The sequence below is a fragment of the Heterocephalus glaber genome, unplaced genomic scaffold (genome assembly GCF_053883595.1).
Source record: "Heterocephalus glaber isolate CG9 unplaced genomic scaffold, H.glaber_assembly_v1.0 deba00000347, whole genome shotgun sequence".
NCBI classification, from domain to species: Eukaryota; Metazoa; Chordata; class Mammalia; order Rodentia; family Bathyergidae; genus Heterocephalus; species Heterocephalus glaber.
The window spans coordinates 34,694,411-34,721,358 of NW_028258143.1; the positions used below are offsets into that span (position 1 = coordinate 34,694,411).

General features: G+C 32.9%; 1 protein-coding gene across 1 annotated transcript in view; it reads left to right on the forward strand.

The window, feature by feature from the left end:
- The window catches only part of Kcnj3 (potassium inwardly rectifying channel subfamily J member 3), a 149,234-nt gene that overhangs the window by 2,751 nt on the left and 119,535 nt on the right, over positions 1-26,948 (forward strand). Inside the window, exon 2 of the mRNA XM_004835933.3 lies at positions 8,376-8,592. Coding sequence (XP_004835990.1) covers positions 8,376-8,592 — 217 coding nt within the window. The remainder of the gene's footprint in view (positions 1-8,375; positions 8,593-26,948) is intronic.

The window sequence follows — 26,948 nt, forward strand, 5'->3', positions numbered from 1 at the left end:
TAGTTATTGCAGTGGTAATTGTTATATGTGCTTGTTTCTATGCATAGACCAAGATAAATCTTTCCGTTCTTTAGGTTAGGGCTACTGGGAAATAGAAACAACTTTGTTGAAATAATGCCAAAGTCTCTCTCAAACAATCCATGTTTATGTATCACTTTGGACTCTTTTGGAAGAGTAATTTACCATATTGATTGGTCTAGTAGAAAGTGAAATTTAGACTTCAGAGGCTATTTAAATTCCATTTAATATTTAGTATTTTTTAGTTTTTCAAACATATAAATTATTTGTTAAAACACATCTTTTTCAGATTTTAGGTGTTATCAAATCTTATTTTAACAAAATTAAATATAATTTGAATCAAACTATATTAATTACACACATACACACACAATTAAACTGAAGCATTCAGCCTCTACAGTGGTGAAGGTTCCTGAAAATGATTTATTTTTTGCATAAGGCCATGTACCACATATATTATAAGTAGTGTCTTGATTAAAAATATAAACAATTTATATTATTGACAAATTTGGATCAAGGTGCTGTATTAACACAAGGTGATAAAGAAATCTCTAATTAAAATGGTAGAATAATTCTAAAAATTTTTTGACTGTTGATTTGCTAAGATGTTAGTGCTGAAAGTCAGAATGATTGATATGTGGCATTAAATTTACATTTAAACCAAATTACAGTGAAATTCTCCCCTGATTATTGTGAAGGAAGAGGGGTTGATTAGTGGCAGTTCTTCACACAAGCCAGCTAGTGTATTTTGTTTGAAGTTGTTTTTTTCCTGTAGCCATAGTAATTAAATGAATTCTTACAGTTCTTGTCATTTCCTTAGGTTCATTAAAAAAATAATCATGCTTTAGAGGGGAACTAATAACATTTGGCAAAATTAGAGGAGTGATTTGCCTTTAATAGTTGCTTTCATTTTCTTTTAGGGGCTGAGTTGAAGTGACCTAAAACAGTCAGCTATATTATGGGAGAGAAGCTATACCAAAATCTCAAGTTTATAATATTTTACTATAAATTTTATGCATTCTTCTTATTTTATATTATTATATATATTCAGTTTTCTATTTTAAAGTCCACTTAACATTTTAAATGTGAAAATGGTGTTTTTAATGAAGAATATATATCATTTTAAGGCAATAAGAACTAATAAATATTGAATGATAATAGTGCATGTATTGTCTTCATATTACCTAATTTCACACTGTTTCTATATTTGCTGAATACAAGCTTCTTTATTACTATAAAAATTAAAGTTTTATTTAATAATTATAAATCATTTTCAGTTCTTGGGAAGATACAAATAATATGGATATAACTTTCTAGTATTTGCTACTATGAAGTTTTCCACACATAATTCTTTTAAATTTCCTAACTTTTGAAGAAAGTTTCTTAGCCTAATTTTTAATTGTGCTATTTACTTTTATGAAGGCAAATTTTATTGCAACTTTACTCCAGAATTCTCAGCTTGAAAATACTGAAATATCTTTAGCAATGGAATATAGAACATCAAAATATGTCCCTGGAGATGTCAGTTCTTTTTCTACTCAACAAAAATATAAAATAAATTAAATGAAATATAAAGGATATAATTTAAAGTTACTTTTTAAAATCTATAATAATGAAGTTGTAAAAATTGTCTCTCTCTATATATATTATTAATCTCATCACCATATTAAATTTTACTTGAATTATCAATTTATTTTAGTTGTCTTTTTACCATAGAGAGTAGGAATTAATTAATATTATGGCTATACTAATCTAATGTATCATCTTGTAGATAGTTTTAATAAAAATACTTGGACTTTGGCTCAAATGATGGACTCTATAATTTAGGATTGAGTTTAGAAGATTTGAAAATCTTACTTATTCCTTTTTAAGGATTAACTGACTTAGACATATAACTTGGTATGCGAAAAATTAAGTAATCTTTGATGTACTGTTCAATAATTTACAGATTATTATACAAAGGCTGTCATATACATACATATACCATATGTGTATATCACATATATGCTTATATTTACTCAACTGAACATTTTACATAAAATAAATATAAAGCCAACTATTGTTGCTTCTATGTTTTGAAAGAAACAATGAAGTTTCTCATGAAAGGATTTATATTTATATTGATTGTCAATAGTCATCTTTCTGAGGAGGTCGGCTATGCAAACTTTAACTTTCATTTATTGAAGATAATGAAGTGCATTCTCTTCCTCTTCAAATATCACATACCTTATTTTGGAACTCACATTTTAAAACATCTCCACTTGTATTCATACTTAAGTTGAATGCTTTGTGGTTTTCCTATATGAATGTGATCATGTGCAGATGCAATTAAAAATTGTCTATAAAACCACTGAGCACTTTATCCTCTTTTTTCTCTTCTCAGTGTGAGGAATCTAACCCAGGGCCTTGCATATGCTCAGTAAATGTTCTACCACTAAGATATATCCTGAGACCTACCTTAACATTTTATTAACTTTTTAACCCCAATGATTCCTGGACCACAGATTCTGGGACTTTTCTTATATCATTATTGACTTGTATTCATCCTATGTCTTCATTCCATGTCACACTTACATAAATGTGACTAGGATTTGATTTAATATGACCTCATTTGTTATGGCTGACTTTTTTCTCCAATTGATCTGTGTTAATTTGAACTTTTAAACTTGAGACAATGATTTATCTTCATTTAAATTTAATCCCTCATATATATAGCATGCATATATGTTCTGAAACCATGATCCAGACTGTTGAAAAATATATTTAAGGAGCCTAAGATTGAGGATTTTAGAACTCTCAAGCAGTAGATTACCATATTGTTTGGTGGACTTTAAATGGATTTATTATGTCTTTAAAAATAGCACAGTTCCTTTGCTTTCTTTGAGAAAAGTAAAATAATTCTCTAATAAGTATGGACCTTGGGTTCTTTCTAAAAACTCTAATTATAATTCTTTTTACCAATAGTAACACTATGTTTTTAAAAAATTTTTTAATATGATTCCTGAAAAGTACAGAGTGCTCAGAGAATAAAGAATGAACAGAAATAAGGGACTTGGAGACCCGCAAGTAAACAGCAGTAGGTAAGAACAAATGCTGAAGAGAACCAGGAGAAAGCATTTGATGGATTGGAGGGTGTTGGGTGAGGAGGAGGAGAATGTGCAAGTAGGGTTACAAACCCTATCCATAGTTATTACAAATTCCACAAAAGGCTCTCAAGGAATTATTAACTGCTCTTTCATTCTAATGGTATAAAAGACTCTCACAATCTCTTACAAGATAAAATATATTCTATTCTATAAAATATGTTCTTTTCATAAAAGTCATTTTAAAGGGTTAATTAACTTAACATTAAAAATTCTTTATTTTAGACTTAATTTTGGTCAGTTCATTATCTGAGTATTCACGATGTTTAAGAACAAGGGATCTAAATAAATGTAGAATTTTATTGCAGACAATCCACACGTAATCATAGATCTATACACTCCTCTTGACTTAAATTTTGATCTGAGTGTCAAAGATATTGTCGTAACTATGTTTAGTCTCAAAGGCACTTTTATTCTTGATTCAGGAATCTATATTTGCCTATTTTTTAACATTAACTTTCAGATTTTACTCTGGCCTTACTTCATATACTTTTGTTTCTGACTTCAACATTACTCACCATAAACAAGCACAAGTATATGCATTACACATTTAGAGAAAAGTAGAATTCTAGTTAAAATGGTGAGGTGTTTGTAGCCAAAACTTTTTGCTTATTCTCTCCATCCAAGCCTCCTTTCTTTTTGTTCCTGACCACTGGCCCAGTGGGTTCTTTTCCAGTGGCAACTTATGAGAGGTGGTAGGGCATGGGCCTTTCTTTGAAGTATGTTAGAGATAAATCTGAAGAGTCAGGTGAGAGGGAGTAAATATTTTATTCAGTAATCCCCCATGATTCACTCTGCTCTAGGGGAGAACATAGTCACAGGCTACAGATGGGAGAAATACAGCAAAAGTATGGATTGGATTGATGCATTGTGTCCCTGGAGAATGATTTTGGACTTTTGTCCTCATCTTGCTCATCAGGAGGATGGCCAAATATGGATCTGTTTATTCAAGGACAGTGCTAAATGTGTATATCATGTATGTGTGTGTGTGTGTGTGTGTGTGTATGTGTATGTGTGTGCATGCGTGTGCGTGTCGGTCTGCATAAGCCTTGAACAATTTGTCATCTGTTATATGAAAGCTATTTGATTGAAAGTACCTGACCATGATGATCCCTTACAGGCATATGTAACTTTTAAATTTTTTTCCACCTGTAGTTAGAATCTACCTGTATTATTTTGTAGGACTTTCTAGATTTCAAGGAACTTCAATGTCATTTTAAATTAATTGCTTCTGTGTGGCACAAATGTTAAACTGTATACATAGAACTAATTGTATATAATGAAAATGTGTACAGTAGAAATATTTATCAAATAGTGTGTTTTTCTTATGAAGAATAACTTAAAAACTATTGCCACAATCTAATGGTACAAAATCATTTTAAAAACACTGTGTTGTTCAAATTACAATTTTTTGACAGTGGAATTAAACAAATTTTAAATTTTCAATGTCCTCAATTTTTCTCATAATTCTACAAATTTTCTCTAGTTCATTTAATGAGCAAGGCCTTAAGATGGTAGAATGAGCTCATTTCCTTTTTATGATTCCCTAAAAGTGGAAATAAAAGTTATATGGAAGTCAGTTTTACAGATTTCAAAATTACCTTTTAAAATTTAAAAATTAACAATTTCCATTCATTGTCTTTCCTCTCAGCTTTTCTTTCTTTCCTGTTCTACAATTTTAAAGATGCAAAATGATTGTTTCATACAGTAGAAGTCAAATCTTCGTAAATAATTTATTGTATCAATCTGATAGTTTACCACTTGTTTGGAATTTGAAAGCAATATGAATTGTTGTTGATCTAGGCCATAGCTATCTAAACATTTTTCTCTAGGAAATTATCTTGGTTCTATATTCTCTTTGGAATTAGGAAGTTTATGGAGGTAAAGGAGATAATTGCAGCAATAACAAAAAGCTGTATTAACACCAGGCTCCTAATATCATAATTCTTATAATGACATAATGAGTAAAAGTTTAATTATTACTTATCTAAAAATGTTCTGCCTATTAACAAATATCTCTAGGTGAAATATAGTAGCTGATACCTAAGTAAGACAATATGAAGCTAATGGAAGATCAGTGCTGCTGTTTTGTTATATACTCGATTCACAGATCACAGTTTAATTCTAGAAAAGCACATACATGATTCATCATTTTCTTTATCTTTCCTTCTTATATACATGTGTATATCATAATTTCTTAAATGAAAATCTCTCTTCCTGTAATGTAATTGGAGAGACTTAAAACTAACATAGATTCTTTTTTAAACTTTGTAAATCTCCAACATTGTAGCAGAATTAGCAGCTCTTAGATTAGAATTACATAGAAAGTTAGGTAAGAATGTGTGTGCTTCTGACATATGTAGGTCCCTGAAACATCACAAGTATTTGGAAACACACTTGGCTCAGGTCAGGAGCTCAGACTTCAAATGGTTCTAGCTTTCCAAGCACCTGCCACAGTGTAACCACCCTTTATTTTTGACCTGATCCAAAGCTTTCTATTTAATTCCAATTATTAGTGGGCCTCTCAGACTATCACAGAGTCAAAGAGGCAAACAAAATTCAGAGAAATGAGCATATTAAGAGTTGAAATATGTGACGGCCTAACAAACAAAGAACACCTGGATGATAAAATTGTGTATGTCTGTAGTATGTCTTAGTCATTTTTTTTAAAAAGGTTAAATTATATAGTATCAACTGGGAAATAATTTTTCATTCCTTGATAGAGAACATCACTGATTTGAAAAATAGAGAAGTTTGGAAAGCATCTTTGAAAGAAATGAAGTTATTGGTAATTTTTCCATAGTGTAACGTAATAGGAAGTCCTAAACTGGATAGGAAACAAAGTACTGGTGGTGGGAGAGTGGGAACGGGATGGAACACATAGGAACAAATACTGCATTTAAAATACAAATAATATAAGGAACAAATACTGCATTTAAAATCAGAAGGTATGTTGAGTCTAAGTGGAATATATTTATGCATATTAAGTATAAAATGCTTATATCTGAATAAACTAGTTTGTTAAAAATAAAGTATTTCTTTTTCCAGATTGGAATGCTCCTGATAGCCTGCCTGTTTCTAGGCCACTTCCTCTGTTTTCATGGATTATTGAATGATTAGGGAATATGAAATATAATGACTTTTTCTAAAGCCCTTTAGAATGAGGCACAAGTATAAGTGACCAATACCTAAAAAAGACAAATTTTAGTACTGGATGTACATGAAGTAGAAACATATATTCTTTGGAGGAAATTATTTTTAAATAAATGGAAACTTGAGATTTTCAAGGTTTATCATTGTCAACACTGCTATGTAGTGCATGAAAAGCAGAACTCAGAATAGTAAGTAAATGCACCCAAATTTTGGCAATTAATTGAAAATATCAGAATACCACCTTGTGTTTATATATCACCTGTTTCCTACTAGGTGAGAGAACAATGACACAGTATTTTTGCTTTGCATTTGGTTTTCATTTTATTTTCTTAGTCAATACTTGTTCTATAACTGTATAGCAGGAAAAAATATTGGTCTCATCCATATTTTACTAATTAGGATGTGGGTTTAGAAATATAGATGAATTGAAAAGTTTCCGCAGAGAAATTTTTCACGCTGGCTTAGAAATGCCTAGTTTTCTCCAACACAGGTTTTGAGAATTGCTGGTTTTGTTTTTGCACCATTAGGTTTTTCCATAGATTTTTCTTTTGCATCAATAATCATTTTTTTCTTTTTCTGCCTTCCGCTCTCTCTCTCCTCTTCCTCCACTACATCTTAGCCCTCCTCTTCCACTATTAAAAACTATCCACAGTGTACAGAAATAAGTTCAGTACTGCTATTGAATTTTTTATAACAAATATCTTTTCTGAATATCATTAACCTCTTTAATTAACTAATATTCCTACTGAGACTATAGCAATTGCTGCCATGATAAACCAATATCGATTTGAAAATTTTCTGTTTTGCCAAAATGGAAATTGTTCTAAACCAATCTCTCAGTGTTTTCAGACTCATTTATTCAACTTTTACAGCCAATGTATTTTAGTAAGAATTTTGTCTTCAAACTGCCATTTAATTGGACAGACAGGTGTCATAGATTCAAATTCATTAAATTATCTTTTTTGGAAAGTCTTTCAAAAATGGACTAAATTCTTCAAAATCTCATTTGCCTAGTATCATGGGCCCCTCCCAACTAAATTTTTTCTAAATGCAACTTCTAAATACACAGATTTTTCCACTTCCATTTTGTAAACTAAACTTATATATTTGCTCACACATAATTATTATACATAAAAGATATGGAAACAAAATACAAATGAATGGAAAAAATAAATAAGTTAACTTTCATGGTTTGTTGATTTTTATGTCACATTTAATTTGCATTTAGAGTCTTAGCATGTGAATAATTTATTGAATTAAGCTTAGAGTGATTTATATTGGATCTGAATACCACTACCTTATGAAAGTTTTACTAAACTCTGTTTATTAAATAAAACTATTTAAATTGTATTTTGATTAAGTAAAGTTCAATTTAGAACAATTTTGTCTGTGATTTAAAATCAACAAGTAGAGAAGTAAGCAATTATAATGCAGTTTATTAGGAGTTTGAAAGCCATTAGCTGACAGCGTCAACCTTGTATTTTGATTAAGTGAACTCTTGTGTACATAACATAATTTAATGTGACGAAAATCTTCATTCTTCTTTCCAATTTGTTTCTATTTGTTAGTTTTCAGAAGTCCTGAAAAATAAATTATTGTGGTGTGCTTTTAAATATTTCAATAAGTGTCTTCTTAAATAATAGTCCCTTTCTCAGTTTTAACAAACTCTACAAGGATTGCCTATTTATTTGCTTTGTGAGGAAACAAAAATCTGGCATGCAGAGTTATCGTGCAGTGATTTGTGTCAAGCAGTGGCACATGTAGTCTCTTCTACAGTGTGTGCTAACAGCATTGTTGGGCCAGGCATTTCTCCAAAGCTCATGAGTTGGGGAATAGTAATCATAGCAAGTTGTATATTATAAATAATGCATGTATGTTCCACATGAGCTATGTGGGATTTCGGCCCATTTGCTAGAACATAGCTGCCTAATGATTTGTTTGGATTTTGTTGCAGATGATTGATAGTGCAGAATGTTGGCAATGATGTAAATTACTGTTGGGCTGCCTTGAAAATTTCAGTACAAGTGGTGATTTCTTCTCTTTTTCTGTGTGCTTGTCTAGTCTCGGCAGACACCTGAGGGTGAGTTCCTTCCCCTTGACCAACTTGAACTGGATGTAGGTTTTAGCACAGGGGCAGATCAACTTTTTCTTGTGTCCCCCCTCACAATTTGCCACGTGATCGATGCCAAAAGCCCCTTTTATGACCTATCCCAGCGAAGCATGCAAACTGAACAGTTCGAGATTGTCGTCATCCTAGAAGGCATTGTGGAAACAACTGGTGAGTAAAATCATAGATATGCCATCGAGTTTTTTATGTCACATTCTATTAAATGCACAGTATTTAACATGAATTAAATTCAGTAACTCAGAGTTCACAATAATGAAAGTAATAACATATCTTTGTAAGATAGAATTGATACTACTTTGAAAATTAAGATGCATTGTTTTTATGGTTGCACAAGTGATATTAATGTAGGAATACTCACTGGGAAATAAAGGAACTGCATTGATGTCTTAGAAATGATTATGTTGTTCTATTTTAATTATAGCCTTGGATTTTCTATAATCATGATTTTTCTTTAAAGACCTAAGGTTAAAAAAATTCAGAATAATTAGTAAGCAGTTGACACTCAATGTCCACATCCTTGCCTGGGGGTTGGTAATCTGAGGTGTCATTGACAGAGCTTTGATATCTACTCTGTGCATCCTCAATGGAAAATTTTTTTTGTGTGTGTATGTGTGTGTGTGTATGTGTGTGTGTATGTGTGTGTGAACACTGGTGAAAGCAGCATTTTAATTTCAAAGAGGTCAGTAGATTTCCCCAGCTGAACCTTGACTACAGTTTCATTTAATAGAAATTTTTCTTCTTTTCCTTTTTCAGTATATCTTTGTGCCATGTATTATCCTTAAGATGTGTATTCCATGGAATGCATCAAATACTTGCAATTTGTCAATCTCCTAAGAGAGCTGATTGGCAAAGAAAAGAAACAACAAATACGAGTATATTATTTGGGCTATAAATATCGCCCATTTAGTTTGAAACCTACTGGATGATTCAGACTAAACTGTAATATCAATATAATTATATAAATATATATGTGTATGTATGTGTATGTCTTGAATTTATACTTTCTCCAGGTAATAAAAAAACGAAATTTTTATCTCATTTTTTCTTTCATTATCACCTTATCTTAAAGATGCAAATTCTTACATGTAACAATAGTTAATAATAATATTATACATGTAACTATAGCAATAATGAAATTAACATTCGCAATACCATAAATGCAAGCTTTATATCAAGATATATGTTATTTGATTGTATAACAGTCACTTTTGCCCAAGGAGCAGCCAAGCTATTGTAATTTTTCATATCTGTCGCATAATGCCTACCTAGAATTTAGGAAAGTTAGTTAATCTCTACAAGCATTTTTTCTTTCTTTTTAAAATGAGGATAATACTATAACCACTTTGAAGCTTCTCTTTTTTATTATTTTTATTAGTAGTGCTTTAATTGAAAATTAAAATTATAAAGGACATGAGAAATGGTTTATCTCATCAAACTGACTTTGTGCATTATTTAATAAATTAAATTTTTCATTCAAACTTTCAATTTAAAATTGAAATGTTACAGTGTTTTTTTAAAATACATTGGTAAGCAATAAAACCAACTTATAAAGACTTTTAGTCTAAGAAATCCACACATTTCAAAGTCAATTTTTATAAATCTCATATTAAAGTAATAATGCATTATTAGAGCTTACAAAATAGATGTTGCCATTTTTATTGGATTATTTTTATAGCACATTATTCTTTTCTACATATCTGCTTATACTTTACAAACTAATTATTATTATTTTCATCACTGACATGAGTGAATTTTTGTTTCACTTGACAGCCTTAAAAACTTTTATTAGACTGTCTACCTATATAGTTATGTAGCCATCCATCCTTTTTGTGAATTTTCCTAAATACCATGTGTATTTCTCAAGAGTAAAAGCATTTTCTTACAAAATCATAGTCTAAAGATTGAAATACCTTCCCAGCTTTAATTTTTATTGACCTTGTTGTACTTGAAGAATATAGGTAAGATATTTTGAAGGTTATTTCTATTTGAATATGTCTGAGGTTTTCTTATTCATTAATTCTTTTTGATTTTTGACTTCTAATTATGTATCTTGAAGCAGGTTGTTTCTAAATTTTATTTATATTTCAGAGGACCAAGATGAGCAGATAACTTCCAACATTAAGATCATGAAGAATTTTTTTTGTAATATCAATTATTCATTGAGATAAGAGATTTTTAACACCCCCCCCCTTTTTATGTTTTAATGAACCAACAGAGAATATTTTCCGCAGAAAATGTGAGAACTTGGATGAAGACTCAGTTTCTTATTTAGAGATTGCCTTTTATGGAGAAGAGATTAAAATCTGCTTCTTTTTAAACTCCTAATTAAGCCTGTTTTCTATATCTAACATAGTTAAACGAACAGCGAAAACATTTCTCATAGTGTATAGAATTTATTTTGTGGAAAATTTATGTGATATTTTGTTTTTTCCTGGGGATAACATTCTAACTGGAGAAGCTAGACAGGTATTAGTGGGTCAGGGATAGAAAACAAAGCCAACAAAGTGACAGAATGAAGAGCGCATGCATATACTTTAGGTTGATGATCAGGGAAAGTCTCTGAGGCAGTGACACGCTAAGCCCAAAGTCCAGTTGTGCGGCCCGTACTCCTCCTCGGGGCCACAGCATGGCAAGCACTGAAGCACAGTTGGTGCAAAGGCCCTGAGTTGGGAAGAAGCCTGAGGTGGAGATGGGAGGAGCAGAGTAAACAATGTAGAGTGAGGTGAGAAGGGAGGAGTGGGGACCTCTGCACCGTGAAGGATTTTACTGCACTCAGCAACAGGAAGCGGTGGGATTTCACTAAAAGAGCAGAGTAATGATTTAGTAACCATATAGAACAAAAAAAACCTCACATTATTTTTCCAGTGGGTTTTATGTCGTTCATTTGCAAGTTAGTAATTTCAATGTCTGGAAACCGCATAGGATTCTAGGCAGTTGCTGCTTTCATGTTAATTGTGCTCCCTACTCCGCTTCCCTATCCTCCCACCCTTACTCAGTTGTTCATTTCATGACAGTCCTCTGCTAAAATTCTCCTAATCTCATTTCCATTTTGCTTTTTCCCTTTCCTGTGGTCTCAGCAGGAGTAGTGGGGAGAGGCAGGTGAGAAATTAGAAGCATCTAATTTCCATGAAAATTTCAGGTTTCAGCCCAGAACTCTCACATGTTACTTTCTCCCTTTCCTTGGAAATACTCCTCAGTAATTAGACGAAAGAACTGGGGCCCTTCTTGCTTCAAATGAGTTGGAGTTTCTTGCTCCAGCATTGCCTCTTTTCATCGATGCCCTTTGCATTCTTGCTCCTGCAACAGACGCCTGAGCGTAGATTACCTCTAACTCTTGCTCTCTTTGCTGCTTTTCCCAGGAGAGAGAGCACTGCTGGAGGCAAACAAAGCATTGCAGATTTGGCTCATTAGAACTGGATGCTTTCAAACTTCAATCTGGTTTCTGCTGCTATTTGGCAGTCTTTTTAATTGTCTTTTCTGTACTCTCGGGCTCACTCCCTATGGGATCTATTTTAGACCTTTTCTCTCTTCCCATACCCCCAGTCCCAGCTGTCCCATCCTTCTTTGGCATATCATCTCTCCACCTATTCTATTAAAAACAATGTGACACTTTAGTTTTTGTGCATGTCTTTACTCTCTTTATCCTCCTTTCATGGTTACGTTATCTTTTCCCTGGTATCTGTGGGAAAAATTGCCTTTTCTATTGCCCCAAACCATCTCTTTTACAAGTACCTGTGTTTCTCATGAATTTCTCTCCATTATCTTAGACTGAAGTCCAGTTTTTACCACACTATTTCCTAAAAATCCCACTGACTTATTTCTTTTTTGTCAGAGAATATTTTCAGTCCTTTGCTTATGGGTAAGTTACCATTATTTTTTCTTTCATACTCTGAATATTTCTCATGGGATGCAGAGACACAGTATTTTCCCTTCTGCTGTCTTTTTTCTTCCTTATTATTTTTTTAGTTTTTCCTTATACCCTATACCACTACTACTTTCTACTCCTGCTTGTCCTTCCTAGCTCTCTGCTTTTGCCTGCTTTATTTTCTAGTTTAGAGATTCACTTTTTAAATGAATTTGCAGTCTCATAATTCCACCATTCTTTTATCTCCAGCTATGAAATCTCCTTACAGCCATCATCTTGTATTTTCTGTAAATTTCAGGCCACTTTTTTTCACTTGGAAATCACCATTTTAATTCAGGGTCCAATCGTCCCAACTCCAAGTCATCATTACCATCTCCTCCAATTCCATCCTCATGGGGAAAGTTTGTTTTTACTAATGATGTTTATTTTATCACAGCCTTCCCCTTTCCTTTTTCTGTCCATCTAATTTTTTCATCTCTTGAATATTTAATCCTGTGACAAGCTACACACTATTCTAGACCCCAGAGAACATAATAATTATCAAAAAGATTCCTGGCCTTATGGATAACTGTATTTTTATGTGGAAACAACAAAAAGAATGAAGTACATCATTGAGAAAGTTAGAAAGTGGTAAGCTCTGTAGAAAAAAATAAAGCAAAGTAACAAGAACTTTGAAGTGAAGGGAGCTCAGCGAAGGCTGTAATGACAAGGTAACAGTTGGATCAAAACTCAGTATTTTGAGCAAAACAAATAATTCAGGAGGAGCATTTCTGGTAGAGGAATAGCAGGTACAACATTCCAAGGGGCCAGTCTACCTGGCTGCTTCTCTTCTCAGTAATCTCTCTATTCAGCTGCTCCATGTTAAGCCCAAGTAATGATAGTTCTAAATCACAGCGATTCAGTAATGGACTTAGTACCTGTGGAGTCTCTACTTCTAAGCATGCTAAATACTGTTGCCCAGTAAATTTACTTACAACACTACTTTCACACTGTACCTGTGCTTGAAATGTTATTAGAAATCCGTAATGCTTGCTATATCAAAACACACACATTTCTTCCAGTTAAAAGTAGGCTGCTCTTTTTCCTGTAATACTCATACACTGACATTCATGTTTACCTTCTGTTTGTGAATATACCGTTTTCCAGTGCCTAGGATAGCGTTTTTGGTCTTCTCTCCCATAGTGTAAGAGTAGTCATTTGTGTTGGATCTTCTCTGGGAAATTTAGCCCATAGTTTTTACTTAATAATTCGTTGAAACAAAACTTTACCATGTAAGATCTAATAAGTACACATTTTTGAAAGAATACAAAATATGAACAGCAAAATTGGAAAATTTAGTCTTAATTTCAATTTCTAAAATGATATACTGTAGTTAACTTTTTAGCAGTTTATTTTCAGATACATTGTTGTTGTGGTATCTCTATTACTTTACAAAAAGCATCTTCCATGTCAGGTCATAATTCTACATCATTAGTTTTAATGGCTTTATTATATGATAATCTATATATCTCTTACATTTTTTCCCCTAGTCTGGGCTCTTTAAGTGTTTCTTTTTTAATATGGTAAATATTCTTATAGTCTATGGTTTCAAGTTCTTTACCATCAACCTAATTATTTTAGATAGAATTTTAGAGATGGAATTCCTGGGTAAAGAGATATATAAATCTACTTGCTTCTTCTTATTATTATTACAATTTTATTAGTATTATTATTTGTATAGTGCTGGGTATCAAATCTAGGGCTTCATGCACTACCTAGGCAAGTGTTTTATCCATGAGCCACATCCCTAACCAAATCTGTTAGCTTTTAAGACATATTTCAGTTTGCGTTTTCAGTAAGTTACTACCAATTTACAACCATATATGAAGATACTCATTTTCTCATTCCCCTTGTCAAAAATAAACATAATGTTTTAATTTCACCAGTATTTTGTTACCTTTGGTTAATAGTGAGGATAAAATCACTATATCTACCTACTGGGTATGTGTTTTATCTTACAAATTGTCAGTTAATATAGGTCATTCAGAACGTTAAACTCTCTTTATGGATAAATTGCTTGCATAATTAGCACATTATTAAGTAAAATTAGTCCCTAGTAGCTTTATCATATTATAACAACATTTCTTTATTGAGTAAGTGATAACTTTTGTCATATTTGTCACATATGTGCTTTGTTACATCTTCAAATACATTGTGAAATTCTGACATTGTTCAGGGACTTCGCTTCATGGGGATTTATATTGTATGCTAGCAATTGTAGGAAATGGTAGATCTCATTAAACTCATTTAATTTCTTTGTATTTATTTTTAACTGAATTTCCATAGTTTCTTTTTATAAACTTTTTTCTTTGAATCAAGAATTGTTTCTTGTAGGAAATCATTCAATAACTGCTCGTGAAATTACCCATTTATTTTGCTGTGTTCCAAATACATAAGGTTGCTTGAGGAAGAAGTTTGTAGTCCTGAGGGAGAAAAGAATTGAACTAAATTCAGTATTGTAGTATGTGCTCAAATAAATGTAAATCAGGGTATAGTAGGGCCCTAAAAATGTGGCCCTTGGATTCATCTTCAGGAGGGGCCAAGAAGGTCTTCTGGAGGCAGGCCATGGACTGAAACCTGAAGATGAAACAGATGTCTTTGGGAAGGAATAGGGAGCTGGACATTCTGGCCAGAGAGACAGCAAGTGAAAACTCTGAGGATGTTTCCTTAGGGGATTCACAAATAATGTATTATGTGAAGAGATAGAAGAAACATATGACTGCTGGCTGGAGATGAGCCTAGAATTATCTCTGGGTAATAGTTTGGACCTAATTGTTCAGATAATCAATCCTGTAAACAGGAGAGTGCCATGTTAGTGTATGCATGCTCCAAAGTTCCCTCTGGCAGCATGTGGAGAGTGGATTGAATGGGGCTGAGACTGGAGTAAGGTCAGTCATTAGGCTGTTAACAAGAAGCCAAACCAGTAATTTAACCTTGGATATAATTGGCTTAGGCAACTCCATGACTGTGGAAAATAATGAAAAACACCGATGGTTTCAAAGCTGCTACTAGGGATTAAATAGGAATGGGAGAAAAGCCCCTAGGATCCTTCCTCATGGAGTTTCACCAGATACTTACAAGAAGCTGAGGCACCCAAACATATTTAAAAAATGAGAGTAATAAAACAGCACTAATAAAGCAATTCTTCTCAAAATGTTCTAAAGGAATAAATTGTAGAACAGTATCTCATCTTCTGAGCAATGAGATGTGCTTGTAATCTTCTCAATGTATTTGACTTTATTAATTGTAATTAATCATTACCACCTAGCAACCCATCAGAAGGCAGTGGTCAGCAAACTGCCTCATGACAACATAAATGAGGTGATATCATATTGATGACTGTACACTTTATTGATCCTTCCTTATTGTAGTTCCTGAATCATGAGCCTGTGAGTAACTCAACACTTGTAAAAGCTGTGTTGTCATTTTTTATAGTATATGTTTGCAGTACATAATTTTTATATTCCTTGTATGGCACTGGTCCATGTATATAACACATCTTAATTCCTTTTTTCTTCTCTGTTCCCTCCCCCCTGACACCCTCCTTTCATCTTTCAATCCTCTTCCCATTTGAGAAAGATCTTTTTCCCTACTTCCTACTGTCTTTTATTTTGTTGTTTATTTATAATTTGCATTTCTCATATAAGAGAAACTATGTAATGTTTAAATTTGTGCATCTGATTTATTTCACTTAGTATTGTAGTCTCAAGTGCATTCATTTTCCTACAAATGACTCAAGTTTATCTTCTTTTATGGCAGACTAGTACTCCATTGTGTGTAAATACCACATTTTATTATTCATTCATCAGTTGATGGATATATAGAGTGGTTACAAGATTTAGGTATTATGCGTTGTGCTGCTGTAAACACAGATATGCATGTATCACTGTAATATGATGTCTTTACTTCTTTTGGGAAAATGCCTAGAAGTGAAACAGCTGAGTCAAATGGAATTTCTAGTGTTATTTTTTTTGAGGAATCTCCATATTGATATATATAGTAGTTGTACTAGTTTACATTCCCACCAACCAATGTAGTCAAAATGTCCATACTTCTAAAATTGATGTACAGATTGAACTCAATCTCAATCAAAAGACCAACAGCATTCTTCACAGAACTGGAGAAAACAATGTAAAATTGATATGGAACCAGAAGAGACCCAGAATAGTAAAAGCAATCCTGGGTAACAAAGGCAAGGTGGGATGCATCAGAATCCTGGAGTTAAAGTTATATTACAAAGCTAGTGATAAAAAACAAACAACCCCCCCCCCAAAACCCCAGCACAATACTGGCACAAAAGCAGACATGAAGATGAATGGAAGAGAATAGAAGATACAGAAACAGCCCCAAGCATATTCAACTGTTTGATCTTTGACAAAGTGGCCCAAAATATACACTGGATGTAAGATAGCCTCTTTAGTAAGTGGTGTCTGGTTCACCTCTCCAGTTTCCCCATTCTGTGGAGACTGCTGATACCTTTTAAAGTAATTGCTAGTATTTTAGAGGAATGACACCTTATTGGGTAAAAATTCAGTGATACATGGATCTGTGTAGGTGGGATGCCTCAATGTGGCCTCTTTGCAGTGACTTCCATGATTATATATTTGTTAAATATTTATTGCTTCTTAATTGAGTTTTTTTTCTCTTTCAGAGACATCCTATCAATAATTTACTGAGACAAATTAAAACTCAAATTTTGGGGGTTCCAGATCTCTGTAATCTAAAGAAACATTTTTGAGCCATTTCTATAAAATGTTCATCATATTCTTTTGTTATAAAAAATTTGAAAATTTACAAAGCTAGTACCTAAATATTAAAAGCATAAAGTAATATGGCCAACCATCCTGGTTTGCCTGGAACTGAAAGGTTTTCTGGGACAATAGAATTTCAGTGATCAAACTAAGAAAGTCCTGACCAAATGGAGATGGTCAGATCCCCTATCTGGGAATCTGAGAATGTTAATTCAGCCTTCCTAAATGCCAACTTCAGTTTAATTGAGGTGTGCTTTATGGATAATGGAATAGCTTTTTTTTAGCATTCATGTTTGCTGTCTTCCATCAGTTCCCTTATTCTACTTTTGTGAACTTTGAAATCTCAAAAATACATAAAAATATTTACACTTAAATTTAGGATTTTTTTATTGCTATGCTATTACAAAATTTAATTAATGCAATCCTTAGCCTCAGGGTGGAAATTTCTCATTTTTTGTGCAGGTGGCTAGTATGGGTAGATTACTAGGGGTGGAATGGTTTGGGGTAGAGTTGACTCTATTTTTGGCAACCACAGACAAGGCTAATATGAGTAAAAGAAGTTTGCAAACCTTATGGATAATAGTTAATTGTTAAATAAAAACAGTGAGGAACTGTAGTTGGATATGGTTAAGATGTGACATAGTTCAGTGATTAAAAATATCTTTATAATTAAGACAACTTATTTTCAGATTTTTTTCAAGGTGAGGTTTTAAGATTACCTGCATTAGAATCTCATGAAATGCTAACATCAGCTTTCACCTAGACTTTCACTAATAAGATATTTGGGGTTTATGTCTCAGGAAATATGCTTGTGTGTGTATGTATGTATGTATGTATGTATGTATGTATGTATGTATTGTGGTGCTAGGGATTGAAACCATGGCCTCATGCATGCTAGGCAAGTACTCTACCACTGTGTTATACCCACAGACCTGAAATACATATTCTTAATAAGCATACAGATGATATTTATTAGGAGTGTAAAAGTATAAGAATGGTTTCCCCAGCTACTAGAATGCTATTGATATTTATTGCATTAACTATTTAACTGCAATATATGTGGACCTAACCTCCCACATTAGCACATGTGAAAACTGCAAGAGAACTTATAGCTCCTTTGTGAAGTCTTCAAAGATGAAACTTTGTGTTGATTCAGACTGTGCTGTAGCCAATCAATGTATCAAATGCAAATCAGTGTGGGTAGAAGACAGTGAAAATCAGGAGTATGAATTAAAATGCATTGGTACTCCTTGTGATAACCAAGAACAAAATGTGATATCTATTGTGGAACATTGTGTGAAGAGGTAATATAAATGCCAAACAAGGATGTTAATGCCGCTCTCTGAAGGGGAACTGCTACACATTCATTAGACCCAGAACACTGTGTGCAGTTATTTATTGTTTCAGAGGAGAGGATGTCATTATGTTTATGGCAAAGTCCAAAAGGACAATTTTCATAATTTTACATTAAAATGAATACTATTAGTCATTACAGCTAAACAATTTGAGGCCTTTTCTGAGGAAAATTTTGCAGAGATAACAGAGATGAAATAGAAATAGCCTAAGAGGTGATGATAACGAATGGGTAAGATTTGAGGGCCAGGTAGGTGAGTTTATCTTGACAAATAAGGATTCTACACTCACTATGAGATTGCTTTACTGTGATTAGTTTTTGCTTCGTTATTTCTGTGCCCTAGGATCTGTCTGAAGAGCTAAGATCATAGCAGTGACCTTAGAACTGGTATTTGAGTGGGAAATCATTGCTGCTGTGGTATTTTTGCTGTTGAAAATAAATGTTGACTGAAATAAATTAATATAAAGTTATTTCATAAAGTGTGTCATCTTAGTGTTCACTAATGATAGTAGCAGAGTGACATCAGAGTATTGAAATGTCCTCTCATGGGACTGGGAGGAAAGAAAGGAGGACAAAAGGTGACTTACCTTTGGAACATAATCTTAATTGTGTTGATTAAACATGGGCCTTATTTGCCTAACCTCTTATATCAAAAATATACTCATAAGCTTGAGAAAAACTAGTGACCTATTCCCACTGTTTGCCTCAGAAGAGTTGTGTCTAGACCACCTTAGAGAGATGATTGAAGAAAGACTGTCTTAGACTCCCTGAAATGACTATTAAGTAATTTTTCCATATATTTCTAAATTAAATTTTAATATAATTTAAGCCATCTATATTTTTAAATTTTATTTTCATTTGAGATTTCTTGTCATTTAATGAGAAAATGGTCTGTTGGTTTTCAAAGCCATCTTTAGTGGTCATGTAGTACTAACCAATGTGCTATCCCTCCCCACCTAGATAGGGATAAATTCTGGTTCCATGGAACAAAAACTTTCTCCCCAAAATGCATAAATATGAGAGGGGAGTGGGAGGGCAAGAGTTCATTGTGCTGTGAGGATTAGACAAGATTTGGACCTTAGGCGCTGAACATATGTGTCTGTGGATGGGCTCTTAAGCACATTTTTTAGTGCTTTTCTGTACCAGAGTTTACTTTCTGACTCATGCTCCTGATTCAGCAGTTCCCCAGAAATGGCTTCAATCCTTCTGTATTTGGCAGCACTACTTAGAGAATGTAGAAGGAAAACGATATAGCTTCTTTGTGTATGTGTCTGCATTTATTTAGATTAGCATTATCAGCTCCAAAAATATTTTACCATGTGTTATTGTTCTCTTTTTTTCTATTTTTGCTTTTCTACACATTTTTCACAGAGGCCTTTTTACAAATATAGTTTGTTGCCCATCATTTTAATTTTTATACATTACCTGCAAAGCTTTGTGGAAGTTATATGGTTTTGTCTATTTATTTAGTTGAAGTTTTAATATTTTACAGCCTAGAAATGATAGAATGGTAGTGCCTCACAATAATTCTTTATGGAAATGTCTAGGTGTCTTAAGTTTTTTAAATCAATGTATTAAAATTGATAACAGTTTGGTCTTAAACTTTTTATGTCTTATGCTGTGTGGCACACCAATAATCCTATGGTCTGTGTTAGGGTTTTGTTGCTGTGACAAAATACTTGGGACAAATCAGTTTATAAGGAGGATAGATTTACTTTGGCTTGCAGTTTCAGAAGTTTAAGCCCATGGTTATTTGGACCCATTGCTTTGGCCCTGTGGTGAGGGAGAATATCATGGCAGGGAGCTCATGGTAGAGAAAAGCTGTTTACCTGATGGTATCGAGGAGTGTCCAAGGTTCCAATGTCTCCTTGAAGGGCACCCTTATAGTGACTGAATTTCCTCCAGTTGGCCCCCACCTCCTAATTTTCTTCCACCTCCCAAAAGCACCTTAGCCAGGACCAAGCCTTCAACACAAAAGCTTTTTTGGACACGTAATGTCTAAATGATGACATGGTTTTAATTATGTCATTTAATATTTTAAAAATTCAACCTATGAAGTGGAATTCAGCTTGCCTTTAAAATGTGTCTAAAAATGACACAGCGAGAATTGGAATTTTACAGGGTCCTCCCATGTTCCAAGATCTATTAGATCAGTAGTTCAGATCCCTGATAAATCATTGTAACTTATTTGAATTGATTATTTATATGAATAAGAATAATTTAGTTCAGTAAGTGCTGACTGTAGATAAATTCCACCTTACTTTTGAGGAAAATGCATTTCCAATTGATCTAGGGAACAAAAGGTATGGATAATTCAATTTTTTTCCCATCTATGCTTTTTTTTTCCACTTTATTAAATTCTTTTATTGGTACACTGTAGGTATACAACACAATTACATTTCTCATTGGGAATTGTACCTTTACATAATGCATCTTGGTTCTTATTTTCTCCCCATTCCTAGCCCTCCCTTTACCACCTCTACCCTTCCCTATTTACAAAGACTTTATTTCCATTTTTTCCATTTCTCATCATTTTTCCTTTCTCTTCTTTCCTTTCCCCTTCCCCTCCCACTACCCCTACCCCTTTGTATCTTTTCTTCCTATTTTGGATTATCAATTATTCATTCTAACCTTGGTACATTTTAGGTATATAATATAATGACATTCATCATTGGAAATTTGCACCCTTACATAATCTCTTTTGGTTCTTATTTTTCACCCTTGCCCAGCCCTCCCTTCAACCCCTCCATTCCTCCCTATTTACAAAGATTTTGTTCCTATTTTTCCATTTTCTCATATTAATCCCATTCCCTTCTATCCTTTCCCCTAGCCCTCCCACTTCCTTCCCCTTTGCCCCTTTTCTTCCTATTTCACATTACCTATAATACATTTTCTTAGAGCTACAGGATTTTATTTTACTATGTTACCAAGGTCATTGTAAGTCCTTACACATTTCCTACTCATGCAGTCATTTTTACTCTATAATCAAAAGTGAGAACAGAGAATAATCTGTGGAAGAATTATTTCTCACATTTCATTTCCTGGAACGCTGCCAGCAATTATTTGCCATAGAAATAGTTTTTACCTTTTAGCATCAACTTTGCTCTGCCCCAGTATAATATGGTTTTAATTTGGAAAATGAAGATTCTAACTGTCTGACAGAATAAAATGTGCTGTAAGTAGCAAAAGTAAACTCTGTCCTTCTGTTACATATGCATAAATGTTTCATTTTAATTATTTATAAATACAAGTAAAATGTTATATTTTATTTTTAACATTCATGTATACCTTTGATGGAGACCTGAGACAGGAAGAAATGTTATTTTACTCTGAAGACATTTTAGTGACTCATCTGGGCTTGCAATGGTTCCGTTGGGAGATTCTTCTCCTGCTTATCGGTGGATGTTTCAAAAATAATTTTCTTAGAGATGATTAAAACATCTCTTTCACGAAATATAACTTCATTGCCATTGAATTTTTTAAAGATAAAAATCTATCAAAGATGTTTTAATCACATTCCCGCAATGTTGTTCTCTGATAAACAATGAATGTTCATTTTCTGTGGTTTGTTTTTCCTGCAAAATTCTCTTTTGGAGGCTTGTCCTCTCGCATTCTCTCAACTACCCGCATGCTTGGGGAAGAAGTTTCTTTCAAAGTTTCCCTTTTTGGAAAACATAGCAATAATACCGCTCTGCCTATAACTTTCAGAGGTATCTTGAGAATTTGAAGTGATGAGGTATAGATGTTGGGTTGCAAAGTTGAGTCTTACATAGGAAGATATTGTCAAGCTCAATGTCATTTTGTCGCGTTTTTCACTTTCTTCCTCTGCTTCCACTTATTTAGAAACATGAACGTGCACAATTCTACTTCCTATATTTTTCCATAGAAATATTTGACTATCTTCTTGTGTGAAACTTGATTTCACTAGTACTTGACAATGCTTTCAAATTCCCATTTTTATTAACTTAGTTGGTATAATCGAGATAGATCTTCTAATAATATGAAAATCATCCTTATTTATGAATCATGACTTACATTTATTCTCACATACTTTTTAATGTTTACAGAATATTATAGGGATTATTGCACAATTCTAAACTTCTAGGATGCAGAAGTTATACATTATATTAGCAAATGTCCTTTAGAATGTTACTGTACCTGTATGGTCAGCTATTGGTGTAGATAAAATGTTGGGTTGAATTTCAATTCTTAACCGGCTATGTCATCTTTGTCAAGTCAGATAGTCTCAAATAAAAAATTTCATACTTACAATATAATAATAATAATAATAATATCCTAGTTTGTTAAGAGAAAGATAAAATTATTAATTAACATAATATTCTAAAAATATAATTTTGATGAATGAAAATGACTGAAAGATCTTTTTTATGTTAGTCTTATCTTCATATTTAGTCTATATTATTATTTTTCAGTTTCATTTTCCAACTATTAATTTCCTGGTTTTTTTATTTCAAAAGTTTTTTGCAACATATTGCATACATAATTAATATTCTTCCTTAGTTATTCATTATGACTGTTTTTTAGTGACAGTACAGTTATAGCCATTAAAACTATTAATGAATTTGACATTGTTTATTATTTACAGAAACAGCCTTTCCACTTATTTTATTTACCTATTATATGCTTATCTTTATGTATTTTTGCAGTACTTGGCTCTGATTCTCTGATGGGGAACCATATAAATATCTGGACTATTTTTTACTGATATCAGTTGGAAGTGAAATGTCTAAAAGATCATTTATTTTCAAAGCTTTTATGCTGTACAATAAATCTTTTCTCTATTAATATACTACAGGCTTGGTATCACATTTTGGGAATTGATGAGTTTGGTTCCTAGAAACACTGGAAAAATCTGTCACTACTATGATAAGAGCGAGTATTTGCAGAAAATTTGAATTTTTTGTAGAATGTGATGCCTAATATTTCAACTTACTGCCTTTAAAATATTGTGAGGTAGGCTGCTGTGTTGAAAGAATTATTATATGCAATGATTACTCATACTTCAGATTCCTATTGCTTGGTTTTAGTGTGTTTTTACTATGAATTATTTGCCTCATTTCAAGCAAGTGGATTCACTTTCCTGTGTCTTTTTATCTTTATAGGATAAATATAGGTAGAGAGTATACCTATCTCAATTTCCCTTTGGAGGGTCGGGAGAAATTAAACTAACTTATATTAACAATATTAAAATAAGGTCAATGTGCTTTACACATCATTTATTACTTAAGAATCACCCAATAAATGTTAAAAATTGCTATTGTTATCATTAAAAATTGTTAATACAGGATTCTCAGTGATGGTGAACCTTTTAGAGCTTTCAATGGTAATGAACAGCCAGTTGTGGCATGTATGCCACATGATTGCCAACACTGGTTGACTCATTTTTTTGAGACTAGTAATGTATTAACAAATTTTCCTTAACTAATTTTTAAAAGCCCTTAATCAGGAATGGAAATTGTGTGAAATTAAAAATTTATAACGAGATGTTACTGATGAGCATCAGAAAGGGAGGCTTCCTGAGTTTAGCCTGTTTTTCATTGCCCAGATCAGGTTTAGCATGACTAGAATATATTGAAAACTGGATTTTCATGTGCTAGGTTGGAAGTACTACATTAAAATTGGTATATTTTACAACTAGAATTGTGGCTCACATTATTATAGAATTCTACCTATCTTTTCATTTTAAATGCTATAAAATGTCATGAAGTGATAAGTGAAGTAAAAGGTCTTCTCTTCATTTGATTAAATTATGTTCATTTAATTAAATTCTTTTTGAACTGGAGTATGACCTGGAATATAATAGTAAATGTTCATAATATCCCTCAATAACTGGGTATTTAATTTCTAATTGCCTTTGGCCTTTTTACTTTCATTTTTGTTACATAGAATTTCTTAGAGTATGTTTTAATAGCATGATCATTATAGAAACTGTCACCAGTAAATCCACGCAATGGTTTCTAATGTGTGACAAAAAATTTAATTGTGACATAACACCAATGAGAAGCAAAGACTGAGGACCAAGAGACTACATATCTAAAGTAATATAGACTCTATAAATTGGTTTTTAAAAATAATATTAATAAGCAGAGTTAGCTTTATTATAAAGAAAATTGTAATGATACAATTTAAATCATTAATTTTATATTAGAAAGGCTTTATTTATTCTTGAAATACTTTTTAAAAATAATACTTTATGAGTTTAGGTTGCATTTATTTGCAAGTAATAGAAAATCCAACCAATGGTGGCTTAAAGAGCTGAGTGTTAAATTTTAATTTGCAATGTGTGATTCAGAAATAGGCAGTCAGGATGGGCCAGTTACTTAAAGATGTCCTCAGGAGCCAGATTCCTGCCTTCCTTAACATTTGTTTTTCTTACTTGGAATCTTAAGATAGCGGTTGCCCATTCAGGCCTTATTTCAGAGTGATAATCATGAAAATTAAGGAAGCAGAAAGGACAATAGAGCTTTTTCCTAGGGAGGCTTTACGATTCTATTCAGAAAAGAATATTTCCTAGGTTTAGATAGAAAATCCCCCCCTCCCCCGCAAGTCTCCTGTGCTCTGACATGGGGCCTGTGGAAGGTGGAACATGGGGGTGTTGTACGCCTCAGTGGATTCATCCACCCACTGATCAGCTCATGGCTGACTGTGCTGTTTGTTAGGATGTGAGGCCTGGTCAGAAGAGGAGCTTCAGTGTGGGTGTGGTCAGAAGAAGTACAAATGGCTGATGAATACATGAAAAAAAGGTTCAACATCTCTGGCCATTAGAGAAATGTAAATTAGAACAGGATGCAAGAGTATGTTCTCGTCTCAGCTTCCTCTCTTTTCTCTCTGCTCCCTGGCTGCCATAAGCAGCCTTATGTTACACTGCCCTTCACTATGTCATTTCTGCCTTCGAAGTAACAAACCATGGGATGAACCCTGTGAAACCATGAATCAAGTAAACCTCTCCTTTAAATTGTGGGTGTCATGTATTTTGTCCCAGGGATAGGGAAGTGATTAAGGTACTAGGAAATTGTGTCCCCATTGGATTGGTCTTCCCACCCCCTGGCTACAACTGGATGAGTTTTAATAATGGAGTATTTCATATTTTCTTGGACTAAATAAGGATTTTCTCAGTGAGGAATAACAGGATATGGGAATGAATAATCTCAGAAAAAAAGGAAACCTTTGCTCTGCCAAGCTTTAGAAGTTTGGTTAAATCAATAATGAAAAGTGTTATTTTATATAAAGTGTCTGCATCTAAATAATTTAAACCTGTAAGTAATGGGATGAAAACATTTTATATCTTTTCTGCAGTGGCTAACTGAAATAGGAAAATGATAGTGATGGAGGGGAATTAAAGTGGTTTTGCTAAGTGACCTGATAGTAACCTGTGTTACTTTTTAATATGAAGCAAGGCTAAGGTGTATGCTTTTTAAAAAGCAGCATAAACTTTTAAAAAACTTCCCCATAAACTTTTTATGTATAAACATTAAAGCCATGTGTAAAATTTTAAGACTCTTAGATTTTATTCCGTAATCAAGTGTACATTCATACAAGGAACTTTTATACCTCAAAATATAGTTTGAACCTCATCATTGATTAAAAATATTTAAATGCTAGAATTTTTTGCTATAGTTTCAATTGCCTTTCTCTTTGCCCTGTTTGCAGGAGTGTCTGTGTTAGTTTACCTGTATCCCAAGTAAGAAAACTTACCCACTTAGCTCCAAGGAATTTCCTACTCTAAAACACATGTTTTATATACATATTTGAGTTGTTCTGAAATAAGCCAGATAACTTTTTGGGAGATCTTTTTAATATATGTAACTGGTGCTTTTTGTTTATCAAAATTATGATAGTATCTGTGTATTATTGTCATACATATTTATTGTCATATGAAGGTATGTTTTCAAAAATGTGGTAGATGAACAGATTTTGCTGTGAAGAAAACCCCTCAAAATGTTAATTCATTTTATGAATCATCACATTGCTTTACTGATAAACAAAGCCAATAGAGCAATTATATATTGATTACAACGTACCAGGGAAGAAGCTAAATAGCATTAAATATCTTAAATGTATGTTTTATTTAGTCACAACCTCCCCACAAGTTAGGTATTATTTTCCCATTGTAGGTGAAAAAACAGTCTGAGAGTAACTTGCCTTTTCTCTCTCAGTTTTAATTTGAAACTGAGCTTGTGTGATATAAGTAAAGAAACCTATTTATTAGGTTAAAATGTGCTGGTAAGGCAATTTATTAATTTTCCCTCTCATGAAGTTTGGGTTATAGCTTAAAAAAGAATCAATTTTGCACTTTTTGATTTTGCATGGCTGCACATTTTCTAATTTCTTAATATCCTATTTATCCTAGGATAATTTTGTTGCAATGCAATTTCTCATTTTTTCCTTTTGGGATTTTTCTATTTCTTAGCTCTTTTTTTTCATGAAATTCAATCCTTTTCTTACCACTGGTGTTTGAGTAAATAAAAGACAATTG